This window comes from Chionomys nivalis, chromosome 1, assembly GCF_950005125.1.
Source record: "Chionomys nivalis chromosome 1, mChiNiv1.1, whole genome shotgun sequence".
NCBI lineage: Eukaryota > Metazoa > Chordata > Mammalia > Rodentia > Cricetidae > Chionomys > Chionomys nivalis.
The window spans coordinates 52,509,647-52,527,702 of NC_080086.1; the positions used below are offsets into that span (position 1 = coordinate 52,509,647).

The 18,056-nt window shown below is 39.9% G+C and overlaps 1 protein-coding gene across 1 annotated transcript in view; it reads left to right on the top strand.

Moving 5' to 3' along the window:
* The first annotated feature begins 1,022 nt into the window (after positions 1-1,022).
* Positions 1,023-18,056, top strand: part of Mdfic2 (MyoD family inhibitor domain containing 2) — a 114,088-nt gene continuing 97,054 nt past the window's right edge. Inside the window, exon 1 of the mRNA XM_057759516.1 lies at positions 1,023-1,110. Coding sequence (XP_057615499.1) covers positions 1,023-1,110 — 88 coding nt within the window. The remainder of the gene's footprint in view (positions 1,111-18,056) is intronic.

The following is an 18,056-nucleotide window of genomic DNA, read 5'->3' on the forward strand; positions in this document are numbered from 1 at the left end:
GATCTCTCTTTTAAACCAAATAGTTTGTGTATATGTTTTCAGTATGTTCTTGAGGCACCTTTTAATATTAATACTAAGTAATGAATGGTGGGTAGGAAGGGAAGGGGATGGAGGTCACTCTGTGCATTGGAAAAGAATTCATTGTTTGCAGCCTATTTGGTAGAGTGTCGTTTTAAATAAGTGTCAGCCTAACGGAGGTTTTATTGTTTTAAACCACAGGCTTTATATTACCTTTAAAAAAAAAAGGAACAACAACTCTCAGCCGCAAGTTGGATGATTCTGGCAGCTATACAAATCTAGCACCACCCAGGGAGGGAGCGTGTTTGCCTCTCTGCTCACTTCTGCCAGGGTAGAGGAATGCTGGACACCCAGAGAGAAGGGAGGCTGCCACGCACCGCACCCCAGTCCCACACCTCGGGCTTCCTCCTTCTGTAATACACAGGTAAGTACTCCAAGGTGCTGAACTGGAGAGAACCTGCCCAGCAAGCGAGCACCGAAGGCCAAGGGCTTTGCTCTGAAGGTGCACAAAAGGCTTCCTGGACACCTTCGGGGGGCTCACGTTAGCCTGCTTAGGTAGAAAGACCTTTACTTTATTCAATAAAGATCCCACTGTGCTGGGTTGTTCTCTGTATCTGTGCATTATACTGTTTAGCACAATTTTCTGTGCGTCATTAAAAGAAACTAAACAGTAGCCAAATGCTTGTTTATTTGTGACAAATCGGAGTCTGATTAGGAGTCTGCCATTCACTGATATCCAAGAGCTCTCAGGTCGTACTCGGGCTTTGCCGCAGAGCGCTGAAGTGCTGGCTGAAACACCGCACAGCAGAGTTCAGTTCTCACGGTCAGTGTTTTAAAATAACATGAGCGGATCAAAGGGAAAGAAGGCTCAATGAAACAGGGCTCCCAACACTGAGGACAGGAGATTTTTCCATAACATGTGAAGAGTTTCCGAACATAAAACCGTGCTCATAATGTGTGGTTTCGATGCATTTCTTATGTCACAAACTCTGTTTCCCCCTCAGATGTCAGAAACTGAGTCGGAAAAGATAAAAGTAAGAACGGCTGAGCATTTTGAAAATGACAAAAATAACATTCCTTGGTTGAAGGAAGGTAAGTCACCGTCCTCTAGATTTTGCTGTAAAAAGGGTACTTTTGCTTACAATCCGATGATGCCTCTGGAGGGACAAGCATGACCCCGGGGCTCAAGGGAGACCTGCATTCTGACTTTCTGTCATTACACACATGTGTCCTGAAATGCAGTTTGAGGGCCTTCCCTATTGAAACTGTAGTCTTTGGGTTGCAGAAAACAGATTCCATGATTCAAAAGACTTAGCAGAGTCTCTGGGGCAGTGCTTCTCAATCTGTGGGTCACGACTCCTTGGGTTCACATAGCAGATATTTCCACTATCATTCCTAACAGTAGCAAAATTAGCGTTATGAAGTAGTGATGAAATAATTTTATGGTGGAGTCACCACAACATGAGCGACTGTATATTCAAGGGTCACAGCTTTAGGAAAGTTGAGAACAACTGCTTTTTAGGAGCTGGAGGGGATGGAGGGGATGGAGGGGATGGAGGGGATGGAGGGGATGGAGATGATAAAGGGGCTGGAGGTGGATTTTCCTCGCTGCAGGAAGACAGTGTAATTTGAGGACTAAATAAATTACACAGAAAGGAAGGTGTGCTGTCGGCAAGGATGCCTACAAATAGAATCACCATTCACTGCAGTTAAAGAAGCCACCGTCCCCAGAGGAGGGTGCTGCGACCACAGGCCTAGCATGCGTAAGAGCACAGCTTGAAATACACACACAAATCAATATGTTCTCCTTTGATGAGTACAAATTAGTGCTGCTTCTGAAAATATGTCCAAGCCTGATTAGTTACTAGAAGGACTGTCTTTATAGCCTTTTGTTTACATGGACATCGTAATGCCTCTTAAAGGAAACCAACTTGATATTTTATCTGAATAAGTGTATGCGTCTTCCTCATAACACCATTAAGCCGTTCTGTTAGGAAGGAACAGCTTTTGTTTTATAAGGTCACAGAAGAGTCTAAGGACTAAGTTGGGGAGGTGATACAAGCCCCAGACAATACTGATAGCATTAACCACACTGGCATGTTTATTGGCATTTATTGGTGTTTATGCTGAATCATCCTGATCAACCTAGGAAGCAGTTATTATCAATAATTCACCAATGAGAAAACTGAGCCTTAAAGAGTCCAAAGAACTTGCCTAAACTTGCAAAATCAAGAGGCATGAGAGCTGGGACTGGATGCCAGGTTACAGACCTTGACAGTACATGGGCTGAACTATCACCTCACCAGGTTTAGGGGAAAAGATGGTTCAGTCACCTGGCAGCACAAAATGAATGCTCTAAAGAATGCGTTCCTAGTGTGCTTAAATCAATGCTAGTGTACAATGTCATCACGTACTCTTATCCTTAATCCCATCCTACTTCGACCCTCATTTTGAAAGCATTCAACTAAAAAGAAATAATTTCTTTTATCCAATTGAGCAATAATCAATTAATGGTAAGGTCTCCTCTCTGTAAGAGGTCAGGAAGGAGGCTTGGTCAAGTGTCTGCCATGGAAGCAGGAGAATCAAGAGTCTGGATCTCTGATATTTGTACAGAAGCTAGACATGGTGGTAAATGACTGCAGTCTCAGTGCTGAGGAGACAGAAAGAGGAAGAGCCCCAAAGATTGCTTGTCACAGTTGGGTTAGCTGAACCAGTCAACTCTAGGTTTCATGAGAGACCCTGTCTCAAAAATTAAAGCATAGAATAATTGAAGATGAAACCCAACATCAACTTTTGGCTGCTTCACCCCCCCCTTTCTCTCTCTCTTTCATTTCCCTCTCTCCCCTCATCTTCCCTCTCCTTCTTCCTCCCCCATGTTAACAGGCATGTGCACTCATATACATACCTTTACACACACACACCAGAGATTTTATTTAAGGTATACTAACATAAAGTATTTTTGGAATCACATCTTCAAAAAGCTTCAGAGCCAAAAAATTATCTGATATTTTTATCCAAAAATCTTTTATATGCAATCTTTTTAAAACAAGGTAAAGGGGAAATATGAACTTAGGTCAAAGACCCACCTCCAGGTTTTACCTGTGAATCTTGAGTTTATTAACTGAAGCTGCCGTTTGCTACTGTATATCATGTTTATATTATTTATTTTGATTTTAATTGCTCTACACTGTAGACTTAAGTGGAAATAATGATGAAACCAATAGACCAATCATTTCCAGAGATTTCTCTTTAAAAAAATTATGTCCATTAAGTACAAGTTAGGCATTGAATTCTTGTAATCTATAAGATCTAATTTCCCAGGTGACCTGTTTTTATCCCATTTGGACACTTCATTTAAGCTATACTCAAATTATGTTTACAATATTTCATAAAAGGAAATGGAGCCAGATGCTAGATGACAACATCTTAATTGGGAATTATCAGGATGAGTTAGTTTCAAACATAAATGTCTTTCATTTTTGCTGCTAAGAAAAAGTGTATGGGTTGGCAAAAAAAGGTTGCGGTGGGGAGGAGGGGGGCAATAACGGGCTCAGCAGAAAGAATGCAGCATTTGAAAGCAGTCAACCATGGCTTTAAATCTCAGCTCAACTGCTTCTCAGCCCTGTGGCCATAGCTTGCTGTTCAACTACCGCAGGCCTTATTTCCTTTCTTGGTGGTAGACTATGTGTATCACATGAAGAATGAGCATCTATGGTTTCTATGTTTCTTGCCCTGTTGAAAATATGACTGAAAAATAGTGGTTTTTTAAAAATTTATTTTTTAAAAAATGAAAACAAACTATTTTTTTTTTCATTTTACATACCAATCCCAGTTCCCACTCCCTTCCCTCCTCCCATTTTCTCTACTTAACCTCCCCACCTTACTCCCATTCACTCCTCAGAGACAGTAAGGCATGTTGCTTTGGGGAAGGTCCAAGGCCCTCCCTATTATATCTAGGCTGAGTAAGGTATCCATCCAAAAAGAATAGGTTCCCCCAAAAACATATAAGACTTGGTGCCATTGCCAATGGCCCCATAGTCTGCCCAAGTCATGCAACTGTCATCCACATTCAGAGGGTTTAGTTAAGACCTATGCTGGGTCCTTCCCTGTCTGGCCGGAGTTGGTGAGTTTCCATTAGCTCAGGTAAACTGAGTAGTGTCTCCATCATGGTCTTGACCTCTTAGTTCATATCCTCACTCCTCCTAGTCTTCAACTGGACTTTGGGAACTCAGTCCAGTGCTCCGCTGTGGCTCTCTACCTCTGCTTCCATCAGTTGTTGGATAATTCTCCAATCAAATGAACCTAAGAAACAAGTGAGTGTAGCTATCTTAATATCTAACAAAATAGACTTCAAACTAAAATCAATCAGAAGAGATGGAGAAGGACACTTTATACTCATAAACAGGAACAATCTATCAAGATGAAGTCTCAAGCCTGAAAAACAGTATTTTTGAGAGCTTGGCTTACTCATGGAAATGTCTGTATTCTTAAGTGCTACATGTGTTTTATCAGGTTATTTATGCTCTTCTATTAGTTTCCTAATACAACCTCTTCGGTAATAGAGTTGTCCCCATCTTACAGACAGAGAAACTGAGGCTGAAAAGGATCTGGATCATGTTCAAACTTGCAGGACTGATGAATTATAAACAGAATATCAGACACTTGTATCTGAGTTGTAAATTCAATTATTATTATTATTACTTTAATTTATATTAATAACTCCCCTAATTCTGTCAAATCAAATTCTACCTCTTTCTTCCCTACTGTCCTACTTTAAAGAAATGGAAAACATGCTTCAAGCTGCTCAGGAAAGACTTTTTGCCTTGAATGAACAATACAAACACTTCTCTTAGAGCCATGACCCTGTTTCCCCACTCCAGACCTCTTGATAAATTCTCCCCACTGTATGAGCAGGGCTGAAGCAGGTACCCACTGGGGTAGTCAATAGAGGGTACCCAGAGAATGCATGACTTCTACTGATCAGGCAATCAGGACTAGACTCACTATCACTACCTTACTACAGACGGGTGATGCTGTAAATTTTCATCTTCAGACAGCTCTACACTCAACCAGTCTAAATCAGTATCTGTTAAGCATACCATTATGGGAGAGAGGGTATGGGGGCAGTAGAGCCCAGTAAAAAGAAATATACTTCTTCAAGGAGTTGACGGTTCGATCGTCTTGATTTTGACTGAAGGGTCTACAGCTCTTGCGTGAGCCTCCTTATGTGGATCAATGGCCTGATGGCTTCCAGGCTGATGTCAAAGGACTGAGGAAAGCCACACCCAGGGATTTTATCAATACTTAGGATCAACAGAGCTTACACAACACTGATTGGACTGCACTAATTTTAACATGAATTAAACTTTATTTCCACTTTTCTCAAACCACCTAGAAGTCTACCAATGCCTTTTGTACCACCTACAAATGCTAGACTTCCCAAAATTCAGACATAGATATCTATGTATCTATGAGTTGTTATGTATGAACCTTTTTATTTATCTACTTGTCTTTCTATCTACATCTAACTACATATCCATCTATCTTTATCTGTCTTTGTATCTGTTGAACTGATTATATATTAATCTACTCACACACATATCTATCTATCTATCTATCTATCTATCTATCTATCTATCTATCTATCACCTATCTATCTCTATCCATCCAACTATCTATCTAAATATGTATGTATCATCTATTGTCTCTCTTATTCCTTTAGCAATTTAAGATATAAGTGGAGCTGTAGAAAACATCCCAAAGCACAGGACATTTTATAATAAGACTTCTAGGCACCACACTCAGGGAATCCATGTTCTGAGACAATGAGAGAACAGGACAATATTAGGAAATAAGCAGCAGAAAAGATCAGCTATTTCCCAAAAGAGTAGATTTGGGGAGCCTGAGAAGACTAATCACCATGGGAGGAAACAAGACACTGGTGGGGGCCGCACCACCAGAGCGGCCCGAAGGGAGTACTCCGGTGCATGATAGCTCATTATTCGTGCAAGAACAAAAATGAAGGGGAAATTAGCTGAGTTCCAACTTCATTTCAAATAGCGAGACCCTAACTCCATGTTGTCCTACAGATCGGAGAGTAAGAACCAATATGTTGATCCACAGGCTCAAAAGGGAGCAGCAGAAGAAGAGATGGGAGAAGGGCAAAGGATGAATCCTTTCAGCAGCCCAGAGCAAGGAAAGCAAGATCTGGATAAAACTCACAACAAGGACAGGGAGAAAATAGGCCCCAGTGTGAAAAACTACATGAAGGAGAAATTGGTATAACATAGAAATTGGGGTGAAAATTACAGGTGGAATAGGTTGGTGTGCAATATTCCATTAAGTCAGGGAGCATTCTGGGTAAGCATTTCTGTGCTTGTACCTTATACCATTTGATACAGATGAGAAACATCCAGATAAAGGGATAGGAGCCCTGAAATTGTGGCCATTTACAGTTTAAAATCACAGCACCACCAGTGTTTGAATTGCAAGCAATTTCTTAGAGTATCTCCTGATTCTTGGGAGACACTGGGAATCTGGATTTTGATGGGAAATCTCCTGATTGTTGAAGATTAAGTAATAAAAGCCACAGCAACAATAATAACAACAATCGTACTGTGCGGGGCAAATGAAACCAGGTTCCGTGGGTCCATTTCAATGGGCAGGTTGCCCATTTGTGACTTCTGTTATCAGGGTTTGAACCGCCAAAGGACTTCTTAAAGAATTCCCTAAGAACTGGTTTTCTGTACACATTGCTTCCTAGGCAGATGTATCCACTCATCACCCACCTAGCCATTGCTGTTCACATATATGTGCACGTTAATTTATTTGAGCAAGTCTCTACTTTTGACTGAATGATAACCTATCCGTTCAAGAGTCCAAGTCATTGCTATTCTGTGCTGAGAGGATAAGGGATGAGTTGTGTTTTCTTCCTCCCTCTGCTTGTGATGGATGCAAAGAGAATACCATACTGACACAATGTCCGGGAACTACCCTCTTACAGGACGATGTGGTAATTCAGTTCTCTCCCTTTCACATCCTGACTTCTGCCATGGCTTGCTCAAAAATAGCACAGAGACTGCCAAATTCCTATTTCCCAAGTTCTCCTTTTTAAGCAATGCAAAGGGGGCTCCAAATGCCTCAACTCTGTATATTGCAAATGGCAGTGGGGAATGAAAGACTCACATATATTGTGTATCAGCATTCCTAAATTCACTGGACTTGCCTCTCACCGAAGGCAATATGACCAGCTGTTCAAAGTCAATTTCAGGTCATGAATATTAAAATGATTCCAAAATATCAATTTTATTCAATTTAATAACCATTTGATGGGGCTCCTTTTGAGCATATACACAATATGCTAAGTGAAGAAACATGCAAAAATGAAGTTTCTATGCTCAAGAAACTTGGTGTCCAGGTGCTCTATTATAAGGTCCAAATATTAAGGCATGCTAATTTTGTCACTTATATAATTCCCATTTCAAACATGTGATTTATTTTTAATATCTACCCTAAAAGCTAAGCCACATGATTGTCTGTTTTAAATTGTTAGTTTATGTGAACAGCCTATCTTAAGATGAGATAGTTTTATTCTGTAAACATGAGATAGAATCATTAGCTATTACTTATTATGCAATAAGCAAAGTATAGCTAAAGAAAAGATAATAGTACGTTGTTTTGTTTTTTGATGTAGCTGACAAGAGAAGTTACACATAAAAACATGTCCTTGGAAGTGGTATAAATGCATAAAATAAGAGCTGCCTTAGTCTTCATGCATTTTAATTTTGGATCACAGAATACCAAAGAACATACAGTGCTTGCAACAAGGACATTTAGTTTTTAAGGATTCTAGTTTCTGAGGCTGAGGAGGCCAGGGTCAAAGTCCCTATAGTTACTCAGGACTTTCTTGCTCTATTTTCTCACCCCAACACAAGTTTGGGGAATGATATATTCAAAGCTTGGCAAGTGATATAAAGGAAATTTCACACAGGTAATTGCTCAGAACCTTAGAAACATGTGCATGTGATCTACCAAAAAATGGTAAGAGGAAAGGCTATAACAACAGAGGCAGGGAAGAAAGGAAACAAAGATGTGATGAATCTGGGCTGAGAACTGGCTGATGCCTCTATGCAAGGCACCAGAAAAGGACTGCAGTGCAGACTTCTGACTTGTGATGACGTCATAGATGCTTAGTGGAGAAGAATGGGAGAAGGGAGGATGGATGATGTGGGTCAGTGAACTATCTTGGGGCAGAAAGACTTAGGAGATATTAAGTCACATAGACAAGTAAAAGACCGCTTCAGGTTTCACTCAGAGATGAAAGATGTGGAGGCTAGTCTTTTTAAATATATAAAAATATATATAAAATAACATAAATATGTTAAATTAATAGGAAAATATAAATATATTTTAAATATATATAAGTGTGCATATTTTTATATATTTATTTTTATTTTATGTATTTTTAAAAATTCATTTTACGTTACAGCCATAGTTCTTCCTCTTACCCCTCCTTCTGCCCCCCCTTCACCTCCCCACAGAAATCCTTCAATTCACTCCTTCCAATGGGTAAGGGTTCCTATGGGGAGTCAGGGAAGTCTGTCATATTAAGTTTGGGCAGGAGGACCAAGTCCCTCCCCACTGCATTAAGGCCCAAACATGGTTTCCCACCATAGGGAGGAAATGGGTTCCAACAAGCTAGCTTATACACCAGGGATAGATCCTGGTCCTACTATTAGGGGTGTTCACCAATCTGATTACAGGGGAAGGCCAGTTTGGGCAACCTCTCTGTTATTACTAGCAGTCTTAACTGAGGTTAACTGTGGATTCTTGAGAATCCCTAACCCCATAGTGGCTTTCATTGCTCTCCCACTCTGTCCCTCCCCCCTCAACCATTCTGTTCCTTTATGTTCTCATTCCCCTTTCCCTCCCCCTGCCTGCCTAGCCCCTGGTTTACCCGGGAGGTCTCATCTAAATCTTCTTCACAGGATCATCCATGTGTCCCTCTTAGGGTCCTCCTTGTTACCTAGATTCTCTGGATCTGTAGATGTAGTCTGGTTATTCTTTGCATTTTATCTAATATCCACTTATAAGTGAGTGCATATTGTATTTGTCTTTCTGAGTCTGGGTTACCTCACTCAGGATTATTATTTTTTTTTTTTTAGTTCCTTCCATTTGCCTGCAAATTTCATGACGTCATTGATTTTTACAGCTGAGTAATATTCCATTGTGTAAATAGACCACATTATTTTTCTTTATCCATTCTTCAGTTGAGGGCCCAAGTTGTTTCCAGATTCTGGTTATTATGAATAATGCTGTTATGAACATTATTTAGGAAGTGTTTTGTGGTACAATTGAGTATCCTTTGGGTATATGCCTGAGAGAGGTATTGAGATAGATTGATTTCCAATTTTCTAAGAAACCACCATACTGATTTTCATAGTGCCTGTACAAGTTTGCACTCCTACCAACAGTGGCGGAGTGTTCCCCTGACTCCACATCCTCTCTGACATAAGCTGTTCTCATTATTTTTTATCTTAACCACTGTGATAAGTGCAAGATGGTTTCTCAGAGTCATTTTGATTTGAATTTCCCTGATGATTAAGGATGCTGAGCAATTCCTTAAATGTTTTTTGGCCATTTGATATTCTTCTGACGAGAGTTCTCTGTTTAGCTCTGTACCCATTTTTAATTGGACTATTTTGTATTTTGATGTATAGTTTCTTGAGTTCTTTACATATTTTGGAAATCAGCCTTCGGTCAGATGTGAGGTTGATGAAGACTTTTTCTCTTCTGTAGGCTGTTGTTTTGTCTTGTTTACCTTTGCCTTACAGAAGCTTTTTGGTTTCAGAAGGTCCCTTTTATTGTCGTTCTCAGTGTCTGTGCTACTGGTGTTTTATTTAAGAAGTGGTGTCCTGTGTCAATGAATTCAAGGCTACTTTCCAATTTCTCTTCTATCAGGTTCATTGTAATTGGATTTATGTTGAGGTCCTTGATCCACTTGGACTTGAGTTTTGTGCATGGCGATAGATATTTGTGTGTTCTTGTAGAAGCAAAAGAAATTAAGTAAAAAAACTTTTATGAGAAGAAATAACAATCTTGATGGTGCTAGAGCAGGATAAATACGTCATGCTTCAAATGGGTAATTAAAACATTTATAGATAACACAACAGTGTTCTGTGGGTGTAGGTCGGGAGCTCACAGCATGAACCCTCTCCTAGGCCCTGGATCATCTTCACCTTGGGAATGCCTACTAATGATAGGGTTCAAAGTACAATAGGATATATCCCTTTGTGTTCTATTTTTCCAAGAACATAAAGAGCTACCAAGGGTTGGCAGCTTACTTTTCAAGATCCAAGCAAATTTTAAAAAGAATCTCATCATTTATTGAGAGGAATATTAGGATGTGGACTGTAGTTACATTAATGAGAATGGAATTGATTGAAGGCATGGGAGTGGTTCATTGCCCCAAGGAAAATCTGAGGTCCATATACAACAGGAACTAATCTGACTCTGATGAGCTTGAGACTGAGACAATACACACAGGGTACAACTCCTGGAATGAACAACCGCTATGTAAAGTTCTTTCTTCTCTGTCTCCTTATTTATAGACTCCAAGTCCCTAGAAAGGAAAAATAGCATTTCAGTCAGAAGTCCCCACTCTGGTTAGTAAAGACTTGACAGGCAGGATCAGGCAGATGCTTTTTTTTTTTTCAGAGAGAAACAGGATGTGGCATCAGCAAACAGGATAAAAGAATCTGTGCTGCCTCAAATCATAACCACTCTAAGCCTGTCCCGTGATAACTGGATTCCTAGCATCTCTCTCCATGAGGAGTAAGATTTTCTTAAGAACATGACATGCTGGTGATAAACCACTAAACATTTCAGAAAAGAAGACTACTCACTTTAAATGAATTGGCCTCCTACTAAAGTTCAAATATCAGATCATTTTATGTTTAGATGGCTCAGGAAAAGATGAGGTCTTCTGTGTTCTCATAGATCAACAAATTAAATTCCAGAAGCACATCCACAGCCGACAGTTGAAATCTTGCTCCCATTAAGCCTATAAAGGAGTAAGTTCATTTCGTGTAAAGTGATGACGTTGATCCCAATGGCTAGCTGAGAAGATGCCATGTCAGCCTCGAGACTCTGACCAGATGAATTAATCAGTGTGGAGTCCCATAAGTTGTTCAGCTGCAGATTTAAAGACTCCTTTTCAATGAGGATAGGGCAGTACATCAAATCTAGGATGATCTTAGTTCATCATTATTAATTACAGTTTTATGAACTAGGAGTGAAACAATTCATACAGACTGGGAGCCAGTCCATTTTATCTCATCAAGAAGAAGAAAATGATGGGCATCGAGAACCAGAAAGATGTCCACTTTCTAATAGAGACTGCCAGAGAGCTGCTCATTTTTGTGTATGTCACAACAGTCGTTGATATGATATACCTAATCAACATTGGTAGGGAGAGCAATCTTACAGGCAGAGGAAAAAAGTCTCTTACAGTCTATGCCTTGGGATAAGGACATTCCATTTCTGGTAAATTCTACAGAGATACTTTACATTTATATGATTATGGCCCATTTCTCTCAGCTTTGGAGCCACATTTAGAGGGAATACTTCCTAATAAAATGCACCTACATGAGGTGTTCACCAGACCATTAGTTTAAAAAAAAAAAGAGGAGGAGAGGAGGAATATGAATAGCTGAAATGAAGACATCACTCAGTAGGTAGCATCAACCATTTCAACCATTTTAGACTTCATTTAAGCCTGCCAGAAAATAAATGTGCAGCAGAGACAGAAAGCAAGGGCAATGGTAGTAGTTGTGACAGTGCGTAGCTTCTAGAAAGTAGAAGGGACAGCTCACAGAAGCATAGTATTAGATAAGATACCAGGTGCTATTTCTCCTTTGATGTTTCCCCATGCCAGCATAGCTGTTAAAGGGAGAAGCAGCATTGTAGAAGTTAAGGGTGATATTTCATAAATTCTTGTTTCCAATTACAGGCAGCACGATCTGCCCTGTAGCTCCTCATTTACTTAACAGTCATTTCTGCTGCGGCTGTTGCTGCTTCTGCTTTCTTCGTCTGAAAGCATTTGCACCCTATGCTGACTGTGAGCTCAGGATCTTTGGACCGCCCAATCCAGAGATGACAAGCATACATCGTGATATTTGGCTCCAGATTTTCCTATGTAGAAACTTTACTAGTAATGACAGGAAACCATATTTCTTCCAGGGGTACAAAAAGATACATTTAAATATCTCATTTTAAAATTTTATAAATTTAATACAATCTACAGAGTCGGGGTGGGGGGAAGGATGGTTCAGTCATTAAAGGGTGTGCCTGTAGCTGTTAAAGCTTGGATCAGAACCCAAATGAAAACACCGGCACAACAGTGCAAGTCAGCACTCCTACCTAGTGCTACAGGATGGGAGACAGCAACAGAAGGGTCCCTGAAAACTCAGGGGTCAACTAAATCATTCTTCACGGTGAGGCTCCAGGCCCGTGAGGGATCCTGTCTCAAGGGAAGATTGATGCTTCTGAACTCCTCATACACACATGCAAATGCTCCCCGTCATATGAAGATGTACACATAAAATAACTAAAATACTAAATACATGATAATACATAAGATCTTTACAAACAAAATCCTCTAGACGATGAAGACAGTATCACATTCCGTATTCACACCACATATCAATAAAAGTAAAAGGCAGCATCTTCCCCATGTGTCTTAAAGCTGTTTTCTCAGTTCACAGTGTGTGTGTCTAGACCGATAGGATAACTTATTCTACTGTAGAAGCAGAATTTAGTTTATAAAATATATGAAATTACATAAATCAAATCAGTGAATGTTTTCATCACAGAATTATCCCAAGAAGACACAACAGTTTGGATACTCAAGGAACTTAGAATTCAACTAAGGAAACAAATCCTGGCAGCATGTCCCAGTCTCCAGGATTCAGAGAAGCACAGGTTCATTAGTTGAACTTGAAATACCATAGCATGTATAAAGGTAATTTGAAAGAAACTTTCTCAGGGTGTAATCTCACTCAGTAAACCATAGAATCATGGCCAGTCCCTTAGAGAGGCACAGGTTTCCCTCTGAAAACTGAAAAAGGGATATGGCCTTGTTTTGTTTACTAATGAACTTAGCAGGTTGGGATAAAAATAGCATAATGAAGAGTCGCTTTAAAACACTATCAATAATTTGGAAATTATTGAGATTTTTTTATGTCTCATAAAGGAAATTTTACTACTCTTTATCATCTAAGCATTATAAAAATAACAACTAATAGATTTTTAAATAATAAAAATACAGTAAAAGAGAAAGTATATAAGTAATAAATAGTTCATATTCTTAAATAAGTGCATATTATTTGGTGATTAAGTCTAGAAGAAATAGCACCGAGGATGCTGTTTGTTTGTTTTTTCCCTTAAATAACAATTTGGAAACACAGTGTATTCATAGGACTGAATACATTAAAGCTATCAAAGTCAGTATCCTCTTAATGTTCTAGGATCCACAGGCCAGCCCTTGTAAACTAAAGAGCAACTCCACGGCCTGTGGGTTCTAAGCCAAGGCACCACATACAAATTCTGTGATATAATTTATTCCAAGACAGAAGTTTTACATCAGAAGGTCAGTCTGGCCATCATCACTCTCGCACACAATTACAAAAATTCACTAATTCTCATAATTATAGAGGCTGACTAATACTAATTGGGAATCAAGTTTAATCTTCAAAAACACACAATAGGAAAAGCTCCATGATGGAAGACGGAAGGACATATAGTCACATGAATTACAACATGCCTATTCTTATTCTTAAAACGTTCCCCGAGGCGGGCTGGCGGAGTGGCCACAAGCGGCTACAGCTTCCCACCAGCGGGAGTGCAAGTGCTGCGCGGCCGGTGGAGGTGGTGGGTAAAGGACACGTAAACACAAAGATAGGCATAAAGCATTTTACTGATGGAGAGAGAAGAGATAGAGAGAAAGAGGGAAAGAGACAGAGAAAACGCGTGCGCACGCCGAAGAAACAGAAGAGGGAAGGAGCAAGATGGTGACGAGCAGGTCAGAAGTAATAGGAGTGGGCGTGGCTTGTCCCTTAAAGGGACAGGAAAGCACAACACCTATAACTTATGCCAGTGTGGTTTTCACGGAGAGATGGTATGCAATAAAGCTCACACCTAACCGGGTGGATTTAAGTGAAAGAAAGCTGTTGTGAAATTATTAATTACTGAAAGGAATGGATATATTTTGTTTATCTCTCTGTTGGAACTTCCTGACCATGCAAGCACTCAAAAATAGCATAGAGATAGGAAAAGAATAAGCCAAGAGAGTCAAAGTAATTATGGGTGTCCCAAAAGAAAAAAATATAACTAAAAGTGAAGAACGTGGGGTATTAAACTGGGATGCAAGCCTCAAGCAGAATGTTAATAGCCAGGAATGTTCTAGATTGATGGAATGTGATGGCTGAGAGTGCAGATACAACAAAAGTCGGAGGTGTTCCCTCTATCTAGAGGGCACTGGTGATGTTTGACTTGGTCCATGTAACCCAAGAACAGACCTTGGCCATGTCGTGACATGCTGTGGGTGCCAGGCAGGCTACAGATACAAACTGAGTGTTAGAAAAGCCATCATCCATCCCTGGGCTTAGAGTAAGGAAAGCATAGAGACCCTGCAGAAAAGAAAATGCATTCTGTGCTTTAGAAACAATGTGTAATTTGACCATTTTATGGAAATGAGTTAGAAGAGGTTGGAAGTGAGACAGTTCAGAAGTGCATAGCATCATGAATGAGGAGGGATGATTTCCTAGTTGGGATATTTGCAGTGGGGGCAACAGAGGCCAAGAGCTGACTCTGAAGCGATGCCAGCTCTGATGCCATGATCATGGACTAGAGACTAAGGAATGAAAGACAGATGCATTTTCAAGATTATATTCTGGATTTAGTTGGAATTTCTAACATGTATCTCTATGATGTCTCATATAAATGATGTATATTTTATTCATAAAAATTAAAAAGTGCAAATGAAAAGAAATCACTGCAATTCCTATCACCAACAGCCACTTAGACCTTCTCCTCAAAAGGAAGAGCAATACCATGTATTCTGCAATGCTTTAAATTGCGTAATGTTTACAAAAACACGCAAGGATGTCATTTTATAAATAAGACTAAGCAAAGCGTTAATAACATAATTTCCTGATTCATAAATTAGCATGAACAACTTCCTCCATCAATAAACACAGAATTATATCAGTAGTTCGGCAGCTATACGCCTAGCATTACATTTCCTAACAAAACCGCATAACCGAAGTCGTTCATTTTTTTGGATCTTCACATTATTTTGTTCTTAATCTCAAATAAAATATGCTACTATATGCTTAGATTCTTGTAATAAATGGGCTTCCTCAAACCCCATGCAAGGTCCTGTAGGTCCAGTTCACAATCTATTGTACATCTATGCCCCATGTTAGCTGCCTGAAGATTGTATGCAGAAAATCTTGTCGTGCCTTTTCTTATTAACAAGGGGACATAAGGTCACAGAACTTTAAATAGCTTGGTCCAAAGTCGCATAAATAATGGACAATGGGATCAGGTCATTTATTCCCATCTTCTAATACATAAGACAGAGCTTTTCCCTTCAAGAAACACCTGGTGTGAAATAGAGTCAAGACTGGATGGCCCCTCTCTTGTACTCATTTAAATAACTAAGAACAACTGAGAAGTTTGGGGGAAGTCACTAGGGATGATAAATCTTTAAGCATGTCCTTCATATAGTTGGTGTATCTAAGCACCTATGTCTATCATGGGCAAGGTAATCTGAATGGGAAAGGGACCTTAGCTTTGAATTAGGCAGAGTTAGAACAGATGCTTGCGGAGGTCAATGAGGAAGAAGTGTGAGTGCTGGGCTGCGGCTCTGCAGTGCTGTCCCACTCATGGCTGAAATAAAAGCTGGAGTTCAGGTCCCACCATGCCCAGTCATTAAAGACACAATGAACTGTATGGATTAATCATTTTAATACCCTAGCCCTTGACACTGGCAAATCAAACCACACATGGCTGGGAGGAAGGACATGGGATCAGATTTTGCTTGCTTATCTTTGTATGGGGACAAAAACACTTGGAAATAAAACATCACATCAAAGGTTAGAAGAACAAAGATAACTTCAGTGGCAGAATCAACTATGATTAGATCAAGAAATGGCCATATGTTTTGCCTGGTTAATAAACAGATCAGAAATTCTGCAACCCTAAGGATATTTGGGGGACAAATCTAACTTGATTTTTTAAATATCTCTCTATATGATAGCACCATCTCCACAGCTATAAAGTATTGTGCACACTCTTGGTCTCTCATCATTAGCATATAGAATCCCATTCTCAAGCTTAGAAGTGGTGCTTTTGTCTTTGTATATTTGGAGATTTTAAAACTTGTATAGTAGGAATTTGAAAAGAACAAAACATACCACAGTGTTAAAGCTCTAAATCAAACACGAACATCTCTCACATTAAACCTAGTGTAACCATTACACTTTTCAGTTCTGAATTAGATTCAATTATACTGGATGCTTGAGCATCATTTTGTTAATTTTTTTCCTTTCTCTTTGTGATGCTATGGATAGAACCTGGGGCGTGTATGCGGTGTAATAACCAGGCTATAGCTTAATATGAAACAGCAAATTTTAATGAAGGGATAGCTTACAACACCAGGGATCCAGTGATGGACAGGAAATACAAAAAGGACCTGCGGGGCTCACGCCCACCAGATTTATACGTAAACATTAGCCCGAGGAGAACACACCCACCATTGGGCTGGGTTTCCCCTACAGGGGCTTCTGGGCAAGAGCTTTCTCTCCAGCGCCATTATGATAATAATTCGTTTTTAATAAGCCATTTGTTTTAAATAGTCAAATTAGACATTGAGAAACATCTGATATTTTTTGTGTGCACCCCTCAAAAGGAAAGACAGTGGCAAAAAGTTTAAAAAATGTTTGACTCACAGGAGGCGAAATTAAGTCAAATGTTTCCACAGCCTTGCAGTAGGAACTTAACATCATATCTCAGACTTCTGGTTAGACATGTGAATGCATATCTACATAAAACATATGCGCCAGGTACCAAGGCATGTGCGATCATCACACTTATATTGCTCACCAGCAAAAACTGAAGGGACCCTATTACTTTATCATTAGTAATATAGATTAAATGAACCTGCTGAGGTATGGAAAGTGTGTTTTAATCAGAGCTCTTTGGTGGCCCAAATATCTAAGCTCCTAGTTTTCATAAATATGTTCAGCTTCCCTGATCTTCACATCTCTCTCCCAGCATCTCCTACCTTGTGTAATTAACTGGGTAGATTCTTTGCACTTTGTTTGTATGATGATTCATTTGCAATAACAGAAAAATGCACAAAAATGTCCCAATTATTAAACCCCCCCAATCTCAAGTTTGACAAAGGGTGGTGCTTCTTTTCCTTTTTAAATTTAAACAGGTTGGAAGAGCAATCACTTTCTACAATTTTAGAAGAAGCATTTGAAAGAGTCATGGTCCCAGATCCATCGCTCACAGGCACGGGTCCAGGCTGTATATGATGGTGGGTAATGCATCACGCACTGGCAAGAAAGTAGAGCACAGAGATCAATCCCGATGGGATTTTTATTAGCCACAATGAACTGTTGCCTTCAAGGGCAATGAGAAGCTCTCAGTGGCATTCTGCACAGAGAGGCCATTGCATAGGCCCATGTGTCTCTAAGCCACTCCAGCTTCAACATGGGTGGGAGTCTGGGAAAAGTACATCAGCAGGGAGAGCCAGCAGCAGTCCAGTTAGAGTTAGAGGAACGGCCATGTGAATCAGGAGGAGAGAGATTCGGAGGGCTAGTGATAATTTGAAATGTCAGAACGCCTGAGTTAGCTCAGCACAGAGAGGAAGCAGTGGCATGGGTATTTGCCCACATTGCTGTAGAAGTGATCCGTCTCTACCAACTTGAACCACAGGAAGAAAAGCTGGGGATCTAGCTAGTGTGGAA